Source organism: Malaya genurostris, chromosome 3, assembly GCF_030247185.1.
Source record: "Malaya genurostris strain Urasoe2022 chromosome 3, Malgen_1.1, whole genome shotgun sequence".
NCBI classification, from domain to species: Eukaryota; Metazoa; Arthropoda; class Insecta; order Diptera; family Culicidae; genus Malaya; species Malaya genurostris.
In genome coordinates this window covers 131,549,566-131,564,166 of record NC_080572.1, presented here as the reverse complement: position 1 = coordinate 131,564,166, position 14,601 = coordinate 131,549,566, and the positions used below count along the sequence as shown (strand labels likewise).

The following is a 14,601-nucleotide window of genomic DNA, read 5'->3' as shown; positions in this document are numbered from 1 at the left end:
CCAAAACGATAGCAAATTAAGTAAACGATGTATACGAACAGCACAACATCAAATTGAGTTTTCTTTTTGATCTCACAGTCTACTCGGGAGATCACATTATCTACCAAGATAAATCCTAATCATTTCCTCGCCCCACTAACACCACTCCTTTCCTGTGAGACTTGTGATGATGCAGAGAATTCCTCGGTCATTAGTAGCTAACATTCCTTTCGTTCCCATATTGACCTGCATGGGCGTGGCCATCTACGTTATTGATCAGTCCATGTTCTAAGTCAGTTTAGGTTGCACGTTGAGCATGATCTACGACCTATCATGCAGTTGGTTCAATATGCAATTTCAACTGCTCTCTGATCAATTCTGGGAAACTCACGGGCGATCGTTTGAATTGTAGTTTGTGAAAATCGGTTAAGTTATTTCTGAGAAAATCGAGTGCATATTTTATACTTAATTTTGACAAATTTTGATTCAAATCATAGGTCTTATAGTTCTATAGCGTGCAGTTGAATTTGTTTTAGATCCGACTTCTGATTCCCGAGTTATAGGGTAATATAACTCCGGAACCAGAAGTCGAATCTAAAATAAATTCAACAGCACGCTATGGGACTATATGACCTTTGATTTGAATCAAAGTTTGTGAAAACCGGTTCAACCAACTCTGAAAAATGTGAGTGCATATTTTTTCCACATTGTTGGTGTACCCTGTAACTGTGAAACCGAAAGAAGTCGAATCAGGATGAAATTTAATTGAAGACTATGGGATCAAAAGACCTTCCATTTGAATTTTAGTTTGTGAAAATCGGATCAGCCATCTCCGAGAAAAGTGAGTGCATATTTTTGTTACATACATGCACACATCCACACACAGACATTTACTCAGTTCGTCGAGCTAAATCGGGTGGTATATGACATTCGGCCCTCCGGCTCTCGATTGAAAAATCGATTTTCACAGTGATTGCATAGTCTTTCTGTATAAAAAAGGCAAACCACGCCCCTGAAAATGGATTTTTTATACCTATCAGTTTGTAATTTCGGAAACGGAAGTCATATCCGAATAATTTGGTAGAGTTATATGGGTTTGCAAGACCTTTCATTTGAACCTACGCTAGTGAAAATGGGATGAGCGGTGTCTGAAAAAATCGATTGCACGTTTTCGATTAATTTTATACATTTAACCCCGTAACTCCCGAACCGAAAATCGGATCCGAATGCAATTCAATAGCTACCTACGGGATTATAAGACCATTGATTTGAATCTTAACTGAAGGAAATCGGATGAGCGGTCTCTGAAAAAATCGAGTGCATTTTTTTTTCATTTTTTAACACATTTTACCCCGTTACTCGCGAACCGGAAGTTCGTACCGGGTTAAAATTCTACAGCAACCTATGGGACTCAGAGGCCTTCTGTTTGAATCCAAGTTTGTGAAAATTGGTCCACACAGACATTTACTTAGATCGTCGAACTGAGTCGAATGATATATGACATTCGGTCCTCCGGGCCTCGGTTAAAAAGTCGGTTTTCACAGCGATTGCATAACCTTCCTACATGAGAAAGGCAAAACACAAAAATTTGAGAAAATTTATGAAATCTTTATTGGATTCGATAGAACTTTCTCCAACATATCGGCCGAAATTTCACGAATAAATGCTTCATTATTGCCTTCCAATGCGTCAATCGTTGCTGGTGTATATTTGTATACATGAACCTTAATATGGCCCACAAGAAATAGCGTAAGTCGATTCATGATAAAATCATAGACCAAACTAAACAAGTCTGACAATGACACAAGACACGATTCACTCGTGATCTGTCACAAACAGTGTTGCCAACAAGATACCACCAACAAAAGCACCCTTTGCCAAGGCTTTACTTTGATGTGCACATCGGTCGAGCCTTTTTCGAGAAATCCTGGTGAGATGATTTGACACATACACACATATACAAACACGCACACAGACATTGCTACATTCAACAAAGTGCATCCCTCTGGGCCTCGACCTAAAAGGTGATATTTGGTTACCTGTGATATTCCTTTTGCGGCAGCGACTCTACTATACCCAACAGAGTTTCCGGTTTCATCCTGAATTTCAATTCCAAATAATAGTTCGTTTTGTCGCATAAGTGGTATGTTAATGCAATTCGCTACAGCAACAGCCACAAATGGTACATAACGCTGAAAAAATGGACTTGCTGTTCTAGTTAAATAGCCTTTGTAACCAACTGCAGCAACAAGCGCCGAACTGGTAGCTGTGACATATGATACAGCTAATTGTGTTGTTGTCAAAGATGAATTAGCATTCCTATTCGTATAATTAACCAGAGCGTTGAACGATTGATTAACCCATTGCCAGAAGATTACCGCTGGGTTGGTCCTAAAATTTGAAGAAAAGAAATCATAAAATAAAGCTGGATACAAGTATATATACATGAAAAATCAAAAAATTCCACAATTCGCCCAACATAATATTTTTGTGTGCTACATCAACGATTTACAGTACAATTGTTTTTTCACCCTTTGGCCTTTCATCTTTGTTGTTCATACGATTCATTAATAATAGGTGTTTTAGTTACTCTTGTTTTACATACTAATGTTTGATCATAATATTTATTTTAATTGTTAATAAAATATCTACCTACTTATAACTATCTCTAACCTAATACGTACAAATTTCGAATCATTTGTAATAAAGCGATTGAGCACCTCTCTTCAAATTTCGTGCAGTATTGTTCGAATTTTTGTTCTAGTATATCCAGGGAGGCCATCTCATGTACTTCACTAGTCCTTGTTCAAGGGGGCAGATTTAGAATCATCTTTAAGATCTTACTTCGAATGCAAGGATGGCTTTTATCGTATCAAAGAACGTTCAATCTTCACTCTTCACACGATTGAATCAGTGCCATCAAAGAGAAATGGAAAACATCGCAACAACAAACACCCGACATGGCTTATTTAACATAGAATAGACACCAGTGCGAGAGTGAATTTCTCTCGATGACATTTCTGAGAATCAAAGGTTAGCACGATGCTGTGGAGATCCTCTCTGAAGCAACAAACGGTCGCTTATTCTCGTTTCGCGATCCGATTCTGTATGGGCAGTGGATAATTGCGATAGAATCATTTTACTATTGCCGCTTATTCTAACTATGTGCATATAACCTTTGTATAAGTTGTGTCTATGAAAATGTATGTGAATGCTCCACACAAGGGTTTTGAAATATTGCAACCTAGTATGAGAAACATCAAGATGAACCATCGATTCGATTTTCTGCGATAATTGTTAACTCTCTTGGGAAATTCCACACAGCAACGATCATTATCAGACTGTATATTTTTTCATGGGCTGTGAAATACTCAGAGTATGAAGTGGAGCGAAGAAATGTAGAAAAAAATCTCTCGCGGTTCATGCATTGAGAGACTCGAGTTCTTATAGCATCTTCTACCGGATTGAAAATGTTGTACACAATATAGATAGCAATATAGCAGCTTCTGTCAAATTTTCGGCAATCACCAACACTGTTTGAATGTACTGAGGCCTAAGTTTGTGCGTTCGTGCACAGCCCTGCCAAACAGGGACTGCGTATTCAATTGCGGGGTAGATGATTTGTTTATAGATAGCCATCTGATTCTTCAGGCAAAGTTTAGATGTTCTACAAATAAATGAATACAGAGACCTAATGAGTATGCTGAATTTTTAAACAATTTTGTCAATATGTGACCTGCATATCAGATGTCTGTCAAAAGTGAGTCCTAGATAGATAACATCGTAGGACGATTGAATGACCTCATCACCGAATCGTATTCGGCATTCGTCTGATGGAACAAGTTTTGGAGATCTTGAATGTGGAAACAAGATGACCTGAGTTTTTGTTGCATTGATCACAACCTTCCAGCTTGCAAAATATTCATTTAGAGCGTCCAGACCTATCTGTAGTTTATTCTTCAAAGCATTAATTACACGACCTTTGGCAGTATCAACAGCAAATTGTGACAGAACACCACCACCCGGAAGAGGTGGGTTGTCTGATGTAAAAATGTTGTATAGGATGGGACCTAGGATACTTCCTTGGGGTACACCAGTAGGAATAGTAAATCTTGTTGTCCTGTCGAGCCTGTGAATTCTATGATTTAAAATCAAAATAGAAATTTCAGGTTCAAGATGAGTTTCAGTTAAAATAGTAAAAAACCGGTATTCTTCTCATGAAGAAAGTAGGACAATTCAGCAGTTTTGCCCCTGAGTGAGCAAGCATTCCAATTTTCTACAACACACTCATTATATCGCATATTCGATGATGAATTTGATTAAAGCGTTGATTTGATCTAGCCGCGTTCTGCGGTTTCGTAGTTTTGTTGTCATTGTTTCAAAAATGACGATCAGTTGTTCAGCAGAGAATAAATCACAAGAGTCATCTTTTGCTTGTGGATGATTATTACCCCATTCAGGAGGGATTTTGGAGGCAGAATCTTTTTGTGATCCAGCGGCTGAATTTGGATTGCTGTGAGGAAGTGAAGGAAAAATTTGAAATATCTCTCTTCGGTGGGAGCCGTGGGAAAATAATTTCATTATTCTGTAGAACATTCTTGCGCGTTGATTGTTTACGGAACGCCTGTTGTCGAATTTTTGTGAACTCAGCACGTTTGGGACACGATTTGCTGGTAGATGCGATGCGATGTCATCTAGTAGGCAATCGTTGGTATTGTGTGATTCGGCACATTTCCCGCACCGACTTTTCATGTGGCGATTTCTCGCTCCATGGCCGTAGTTCAAACAGTTCGTGCACTGTGTGACATCCCGATGTACCGGTTTAAACTTTTGCCATTCGATGATTATATGAAATAACGATTTTATCGTTTTCAGTTGACTCATGGTGATGGAGCCCTTCTCCAGATGACCCAAGTATACTTGATCTCGATACTTTCAATTATCCGTGTTGTGCCGTTTCATTTTAAACACCATCACAGGCTTTAACACTCCAAATACCAAGCCTCAAAAAAAGTTGGAACGGTAACATTGAGCTGTCATAGCTCAGCTGTTTTTCAACTAATCTCAATAAATTTTACACCCTCGAATTTTGTGAAGTTCGTAGATTGATTCCAAAACTTTGTAGCTGACGATTGGTAAAGGAAAACCAATCAAAATTTGATTTCTCCCGTTCCAAGTTTTTTTCACGCGCCCAATATGCCCTATCGGCTTTTCAATTTTCTTTTATTTGGCTTAAACGTCGCATAGAAAATATTGAATACTTCAACTTTACCGAGTCATAACTTTGTTGTTTGTCAACCGATCTTCAAAATTTGTTTACCATTTTAAAGGTACTACTTCCACAATTAAAATGCACTGAAAAACACTAAAAATAGGGTTGTCTACCCAACGTTATAATGTAGATAGATGACCTAAGAAAAGATGAGACTTTTTACAATGATCGTAAATATCTCGAAATTCAAAGCGATGACCTATATATTTTTATACACCATTCGATTGATAGTGATACCAGCTACAATTTTCGCTCAACTACCATTCCTGCACAATCAAAAGAAAACAATAAACAATCGATGAATTTATAAATATATATGAATTTTTCATTTTTTTTTTCATATGTTTGTATATAACTCAAAAATTAAAGCGATGACATGTACATTTTTTTTTTCAAAATATTGAAATCATTACCAGAAACAATGTATTGATGACCGAAATTATATATCCGTTCAAAGAAGCTCAAGAAATTTGGTACAAATACAGAGAATTTCTATTAATGGGAAAAATTTTCAAAAAAAATACAAATCAAAACTTTGAAATTTTATGACATATATTTTTTGCCTTTCTCTATAGAAAGGTATTAGAATTGCTGGAAAAACCGACTTTCGAACGGAGCCTCGGAGACCCATAGTGTTATATACCATTCGACTCAGTTCGTCGAGATCGGAAAATGTCTGTGTGTGTGTGTATGTGTGTGTGTATGTATGTGCACTTTTCGAAGATATTTGAACGCGCTCAATTTTCTCAGAGATGGCTGAACCGATTTGAACAAACTTGGGCTCGTTTGAAAGCTACTGTCGTACCATTGATCAAGTTCGAAGATCAAATGGTTGTGAGTTTTGGTTCCGGAGATATGATCGTATAAGTGACGTAACCGACAAAAAGCGTTGTATTTGAACGCGCTCAATTTTCTCAGAGATGGCTGATCCGATTTTAATAAACTTGGGCTCGTTTGAAAGCTACTGTCGGGCCGTTGATCAAGTTCGAAGATCAAATGGTTGTGACTTTTGGTTCCAGATATATGATGGTATAAGTGACGTAACCGACAAAACACGTTGATTTTTACCGCTCTTATATATATAAGGGTGCCAAAATTTTGGGATCAACTCTATTTTCGTAAAGTTCTAGTGCTCAAAAGTTTAAGCACCTCGAAAAAAGCCTTCATGCAAAATTTGACCTAAATCGGACATGCTTAAGGGGTGCTGCCCGGTGGTAAAGGTTTGGCAATTTTCGATCTTGAAAAAGCACCATAGGGGGGAGTACATGAAATTTCCAAAATCGAAAATTTTTTTTGATGCCAAAGCTCTTAAAACTGCATAAAACATCGAAATTTAGTGTCATCTCAAAAAAAAATTTTTTTGAAAAAATCAACTTTCTGGGACTTAGAAAAATTTTCATATTTTTTCTAAGTCCCAAAAAGTCGATTTTTTCAAAAAATTTTTTTTTCGAGATGACACTAAATCTCGACGTTTCATGCAATTCTAAGCCTTTTGGCATCAAAAATTTTTTTTCGATTTTGAAAATTTCATGTACTCCCCCCTATGGTGATTTTTCAAGATATATGAAAATCTCACTAAGTGGACTAAGAAGGTTTTTGCCTTTCTCTATAGAAAGGTATTAGAATTGCTGGAAAAACCGACTTTCGAACGGAGCCTCGGAGACCCATAGTGTTATATACCATTCGACTCAGTTCGACGAGATCGGAAAATGTCTGTGTGTATGTGTGTGTGTGTGTGTGTGTGTATGTGTGTGTGTGCACTTTTAGAAGATATTTGAACGCGCTCAATTTTCTCAGAGATGGCTGAACCGATTTTAACAAACTTGGGCTCGTTTGAAAGCTACTGTCGGGCCATTGATCAAGTTCGAAGATCGAATGGCTGTGACTTTTGGTTTCGGAGATATGATTGTATAAGTGACGTAACCGACAAAAGGCGTTGAATTTGAACGCGCTCAATTTTCTCAGAGATGGCTGAACCAATTTTAACAAACTTGGGCTCGTTTGAAAGGTACTATCGGGTCATTGATCAAGTTCGAAGATCAAATGGCTGTGACTTTTGGTTCCGGAGATATGATTGTATAAGTGACGTAACCGACAAAAAGCGTTGTATTTGAACGCGCTCAATTTTCTCAGAGATAACTGAACCGATTTTAACAAACTTGGGCTCGTTTGAAAGCTACTGTCGGGCCATTGATCAAGTTCGAAGATCAAATGGTTGTGACTTTTGGTTCCAGATATATGATGGTATAAGTGACGTAACCGACAAAACACATTGATTTTTACCGCTCTTATATATATATGGGTGCCAAAATTTTAGGATCACCTCTATTTTCGTTAAGTTCTAGTGCTCAAAAGTTTAAGCACCTCGAAAAAAGCCTTCATGCAAAATTTGACCTAAATCGGACATGCGTAAGGGGTGCTGCCCGGTGGTAAAGGTTTGACAATTTTCGACCTTGAAAAAGCACCATAGGGGGGAGTACATGAAATGTCCAAAATCGAATTTTTTTTGATGCCGAAACTCTTAAAACTGCATGAAACATCGAAATTTAGTGTTATCCCGAAAAAAATTTTTTTTGAAAAAATCAACTTTCTGGGACTTAGAAAAATTTTCATATTTTTTCTAAGTCCCAAAAAGTCGACTTTTTCAAAAAATTTTTTTTTCGAGATGACACTAAATCTCGACGTTTCATGCAATTCTAAGCCTTTTGGCATCAAAAATTTTTTTTCGATTTCGAAAATTTCATGTACTCCCCCCTATGGTGATTTTTCAAGATATATGAAAATTCCACTAAGTGGACTAAGAAGGGTTTTGCCTTTCTCTATAGAAAGGTATTAGAATTGCTGGAAAAACCGACTTTCGAACGGAGCCTCGGAGACCCATAGTGTTATATACCATTCGACTCAGTTCGACGAGATCGGAAAATGTCTGTGTGTATGTGTGTGTGTGTGTGTATGTGTGTGTGCACTTTTAGAAGATATTTGAACGCGCTCAATTTTCTCAGAGATGGCTGAACCGATTTTAACAAACTTGGGCTCGTTTGAAAGCTACTGTCGGGCCATTGATCAAGTTCGAAGATCGAATGGCTGTGACTTTTGGTTTCGGAGATATGATTGTATAAGTGACGTAACCGACAAAAGGCGTTGAATTTGAACGCGCTCAATTTTCTCAGAGATGGCTGAACCGATTTTAACAAACTTGGGCTCGTTTGAAAGGTACTATCGGGTCATTGATCAAGTTCGAAGATCAAATGGCTGTGACTTTTGGTTCCGGAGATATGATTGTATAAGTGACGTAACCGACAAAAAGCGTTGTATTTGAACGCGCTCAATTTTCTCAGAGATAACTGAACCGATTTTAACAAACTTGGGCTCGTTTGAAAGCTACTGTCGGGCCATTGATCAAGTTCGAAGATCAAATGGTTGTGACTTTTGGTTCCAGATATATGATGGTATAAGTGACGTAACCGACAAAACACATTGATTTTTACCGCTCTTATATATATATATATATATATATATATATATATATATATATATATATATATGGGTGCCAAAATTTTAGGATCACCTCTATTTTCGTTAAGTTCTAGTGCTCAAAAGTTTAAGCACCTCGAAAAAAGCCTTCATGCAAAATTTGACCTAAATCGGACATGCGTAAGGGGTGCTGCCCGGTGGTAAAGGTTTGACAATTTTCGACCTTGAAAAAGCACCATAGGGGGGAGTACACGAAATGTCCAAAATCGAATTTTTTTTTGATGCCGAAACTCTTAAAACTGCATGAAACATCGAAATTTAGTGTTATCCCGAAAAAAATTTTTTTTGAAAAAATCAACTTTCTGGGACTTAGAAAAATTTTCATATTTTTTCTAAGTCCCAAAAAGTCGACTTTTTCAAAAAATTTTTTTTTCGAGATGACACTAAATCTCGACGTTTCATGCAATTCTAAGCCTTTTGGCATCAAAAATTTTTTTTCGATTTCGAAAATTTCATGTACTCCCCCCTATGGTGATTTTTCAAGATATATGAAAATTCCACTAAGTGGACTAAAAAGGGTTTTTGCCTTTCTCTATAGAAAGGTATTAGAATTGCTGGAAAAACCGACTTTCGAACGGAGCCTCGGAGACCCATAGTGTTATATACCATTCGACTCAGCTCGACGAGATCGGAAAATGTCAGTGTGTGTGTGTGTGTATGTGTGTGTGTATGTGTGTATGTATGTGCACTTTTCGAAGATATTTGAACGCGCTCAATTTTCTCAGAGATGGCTCAACCGATTTTAACAAACTTGGGCTCGTTTGAAAGCTACTATCGGGGCATTGATCAAGTTCGAAGATAAAATGGCTGTGACTTTTGGTTCCGGAGATATGATTGTATAAGTGACGTAACCGACAAAAAGCGTTGTATTTGAACGCGCTCAATTTTCTCAGAGATGGCTGAACCGATTTGAACAAACTTGGACTCGTTTGAAAGCTACTGGCGGGCCATTGATCAAGTTCGAAGATCAAATGGCTGTGACTTTTGGTTCCGGAGATATGATTGTATAAGTGACGTAACCGACAAAAAGCGTTGTATTTGAACGCGCTCAATTTTCTCAGAGATGGCTGATCCGATTTTAACAAACTTGGGCTCGTTTGAAAGCTACTGTCGGGCCGTTGATCAAGTTCGAAGATCAAATGGTTGTGACTTTTGGTTCCAGATATATGATGGTATGAGTGACGTAACCGACAAAACACGTTGATTTTTACCGCTCTTGTATATATAAGGGTGCCAAAATTTTGGGATCAACTCTATTTTCGTAAAGTTCTAGTGCTCAAAAGTTTAAGCACCTCGAAAAAAGCCTTCATGCAAAATTTGACCTAAATCGGACATGCTTAAGGGGTGCTGCTCGGTGGTAAAGGTTTGACAATTATCGATCTTGAAAAAGCACCATAGGGGGGAGTACATGAAATTTCCAAAATCGAAAATTTTTTTTGATGCCAAAACTCTTAAAACTGCATAAAACATCGAAATTTAGTGTCATCTCAAAAAAAATTTTTTTTGAAAAAATCAACTTTCTGGGACTTAGAAAAATTTTCATATTTTTTCTAAGTCCCAAAAAGTCGACTTTTTCAAAAAATTTTTTTTTCGAGATGACACTAAATCTCGACGTTTCATGCAATTCTAAGCCTTTTGGCATCAAAAATTTTTTTTCGATTTCGAAAATTTCATGTACTCCCCCCTATGGTGATTTTTCAAGATATATGAAAATTTCACTAAGTGGACTAAGAAGGCTTTTTGCCTTTCTCTATAGAAAGGTATTAGAATTGCTGGAAAAACCGACTTTCGAACGGAGCCTCGGAGACCCATAGTGTTATATACCATTCGACTCAGTTCGACGAGATCGGAAAATGTCTGTGTGTATGTGTGTGTGTGTGTGTGTGTATGTGTGTGTGTGCACTTTTAGAAGATATTTGAACGCGCTCAATTTTCTCAGAGATGGCTGAACCGATTTTAACAAACTTGGGCTCGTTTGAAAGCTACTGTCGGGCCATTGATCAAGTTCGAAGATCGAATGGCTGTGACTTTTGGTTTCGGAGATATGATTGTATAAGTGACGTAACCGACAAAAGGCGTTGAATTTGAACGCGCTCAATTTTCTCAGAGATGGCTGAACCAATTTTAACAAACTTGGGCTCGTTTGAAAGGTACTATCGGGTCATTGATCAAGTTCGAAGATCAAATGGCTGTGACTTTTGGTTCCGGAGATATGATTGTATAAGTGACGTAACCGACAAAAAGCGTTGTATTTGAACGCGCTCAATTTTCTCAGAGATAACTGAACCGATTTTAACAAACTTGGGCTCGTTTGAAAGCTACTGTCGGGCCATTGATCAAGTTCGAAGATCAAATGGTTGTGACTTTTGGTTCCAGATATATGATGGTATAAGTGACGTAACCGACAAAACACATTGATTTTTACCGCTCTTATATATATATGGGTGCCAAAATTTTAGGATCACCTCTATTTTCGTTAAGTTCTAGTGCTCAAAAGTTTAAGCACCTCGAAAAAAGCCTTCATGCAAAATTTGACCTAAATCGGACATGCGTAAGGGGTGCTGCCCGGTGGTAAAGGTTTGACAATTTTCGACCTTGAAAAAGCACCATAGGGGGGAGTACATGAAATGTCCAAAATCGAATTTTTTTTGATGCCGAAACTCTTAAAACTGCATGAAACATCGAAATTTAGTGTTATCCCGAAAAAAATTTTTTTTGAAAAAATCAACTTTCTGGGACTTAGAAAAATTTTCATATTTTTTCTAAGTCCCAAAAAGTCGACTTTTTCAAAAAATTTTTTTTTCGAGATGACACTAAATCTCGACGTTTCATGCAATTCTAAGCCTTTTGGCATCAAAAATTTTTTTTCGATTTCGAAAATTTCATGTACTCCCCCCTATGGTGATTTTTCAAGATATATGAAAATTCCACTAAGTGGACTAAGAAGGGTTTTGCCTTTCTCTATAGAAAGGTATTAGAATTGCTGGAAAAACCGACTTTCGAACGGAGCCTCGGAGACCCATAGTGTTATATACCATTCGACTCAGTTCGACGAGATCGGAAAATGTCTGTGTGTATGTGTGTGTGTGTGTGTATGTATGTGTGTGCACTTTTAGAAGATATTTGAACGCGCTCAATTTTCTCAGAGATGGCTGAACCGATTTTAACAAACTTGGGCTCGTTTGAAAGCTACTGTCTGGCCATTGATCAAGTTCGAAGATCAAATGGCTGTGACTTTTAGTTTCGGAGATATGATTGTATAAGTGACGTAACCGACAAAAGGCGTTGAATTTGAACGCGCTCAATTTTCTCAGAGATGGCTGAACCGATTTTAACAAACTTGGGCTCGTTTGAAAGGTACTATCGGGCCTTTGATCAAGTTCGAAGATCAAATGGCTGTGACTTTTGGTTCCGGAGATATGATTGTATAAGTGACGTAACCGACAAAAAGCGTTGTATTTGAACGCGCTCAATTTTCTCAGAGATAACTGAACCGATTTTAACAAACTTGGGCTCGTTTGAAAGCTACTGTCGGGCCATTGATCAAGTTCGAAGATCAAATGGTTGTGACTTTTGGTTCCAAATATATGATGGTATAAGTGACGTAACCGACAAAACACATTGATTTTTACCGCTCTTATATATATATGGGTGCCAAAATTTTAGGATCACCTCTATTTTCGTTAAGTTCTAGTGCTCAAAAGTTTAAGCACCTCGAAAAAAGCCTTCATGCAAAATTTGACCTAAATCGGACATGCGTAAGGGGTGCTGCCCGGTGGTAAAGGTTTGACAATTTTCGACCTTGAAAAAGCACCATAGGGGGGAGTACATGAAATTTCCAAAATCGAAATTTTTTTTGATGCCGAAACTCTTAAAACTGCATGAAACATCGAAATTTAGTGTTATCCCGAAAAAATTTTTTTTTGAAAAAATCAACTTTCTGGGACTTAGAAAAATTTTCATATTTTTTCTAAGTTCCAAAAAGTCGACTTTTTCAAAAAATTTTTTTTTCGAGATGACACTAAATCTCGACGTTTCATGCAATTCTAAGCCTTTTGGCATCAAAAATTTTTTTTCGATTTCGAAAATTTCATGTACTCCCCCCTATGGTGATTTTTCAAGATATATGAAAATTTCACTAAGTGGACTAAGAAGGCTTTTTGCCTTTCTCTATAGAAAGGTATTAGAATTGCTGGAAAAACCGACTTTCGAACGGAGCCTCGGAGACCCATAGTGTTATATACCATTCGACTCAGTTCGACGAGATCGGAAAATGTCTGTGTGTATGTGTGTGTGTGTGTGTATGTGTGTGTGTGCACTTTTAGAAGATATTTGAACGCGCTCAATTTTCTCAGAGATGGCTGAACCGATTTTAACAAACTTGGGCTCGTTTGAAAGCTACTGTCGGGCCATTGATCAAGTTCGAAGATCGAATGGCTGTGACTTTTGGTTTCGGAGATATGATTGTATAAGTGACGTAACCGACAAAAGGCGTTGAATTTGAACGCGCTCAATTTTCTCAGAGATGGCTGAACCAATTTTAACAAACTTGGGCTCGTTTGAAAGGTACTATCGGGTCATTGATCAAGTTCGAAGATCAAATGGCTGTGACTTTTGGTTCCGGAGATATGATTGTATAAGTGACGTAACCGACAAAAAGCGTTGTATTTGAACGCGCTCAATTTTCTCAGAGATAACTGAACCGATTTTAACAAACTTGGGCTCGTTTGAAAGCTACTGTCGGGCCATTGATCAAGTTCGAAGATCAAATGGTTGTGACTTTTGGTTCCAGATATATGATGGTATAAGTGACGTAACCGACAAAACACATTGATTTTTACCGCTCTTATATATATATGGGTGCCAAAATTTTAGGATCACCTCTATTTTCGTTAAGTTCTAGTGCTCAAAAGTTTAAGCACCTCGAAAAAAGCCTTCATGCAAAATTTGACCTAAATCGGACATGCGTAAGGGGTGCTGCCCGGTGGTAAAGGTTTGACAATTTTCGACCTTGAAAAAGCACCATAGGGGGGAGTACATGAAATGTCCAAAATCGAATTTTTTTTATGCCGAAACTCTTAAAACTGCATGAAACATCGAAATTTAGTGTTATCCCGAAAAAAATTTTTTTTGAAAAAATCAACTTTCTGGGACTTAGAAAAATTTTCATATTTTTTCTAAGTCCCAAAAAGTCGACTTTTTCAAAAAAATTTTTTTTCGAGATGACACTAAATCTCGACGTTTCATGCAATTCTAAGCCTTTTGGCATCAAAAATTTTTTTTCGATTTCGAAAATTTCATGTACTCCCCCCTATGGTGATTTTTCAAGATATATGAAAATTCCACTAAGTGGACTAAGAAGGGTTTTGCCTTTCTCTATAGAAAGGTATTAGAATTGCTGGAAAAACCGACTTTCGAACGGAGCCTCGGAGACCCATAGTGTTATATACCATTCGACTCAGTTCGACGAGATCGGAAAATGTCTGTGTGTATGTGTGTGTGTGTGTGTATGTGTGTGTGCACTTTTAGAAGATATTTGAACGCGCTCAATTTTCTCAGAGATGGCTGAACCGATTTTAACAAACTTGGGCTCGTTTGAAAGCTACTGTCGGGCCATTGATCAAGTTCGAAGATCGAATGGCTGTGACTTTTGGTTTCGGAGATATGATTGTATAAGTGACGTAACCGACAAAAGGCGTTGAATTTGAACGCGCTCAATTTTCTCAGAGATGGCTGAACCGATTTTAACAAACTTGGGCTCGTTTGAAAGGTACTATCGGGTCATTGATCAAGTTCGAAGATCAAATGGCTGTGAC

General features: G+C 37.6%; 1 protein-coding gene across 2 annotated transcripts in view; it reads right to left on the bottom strand.

Moving 5' to 3' along the window:
• LOC131438696 (sideroflexin-2) overlaps window positions 1–14,601 on the bottom strand; it is a 171,108-nt gene that overhangs the window by 29,157 nt on the left and 127,350 nt on the right. For both annotated transcript variants that reach the window (XM_058608873.1, XM_058608872.1), the window contains one exon: window positions 2,019–2,370. In XM_058608873.1, coding sequence (XP_058464856.1) covers window positions 2,019–2,370 — 352 coding nt within the window. The remainder of the gene's footprint in view (window positions 1–2,018; window positions 2,371–14,601) is intronic.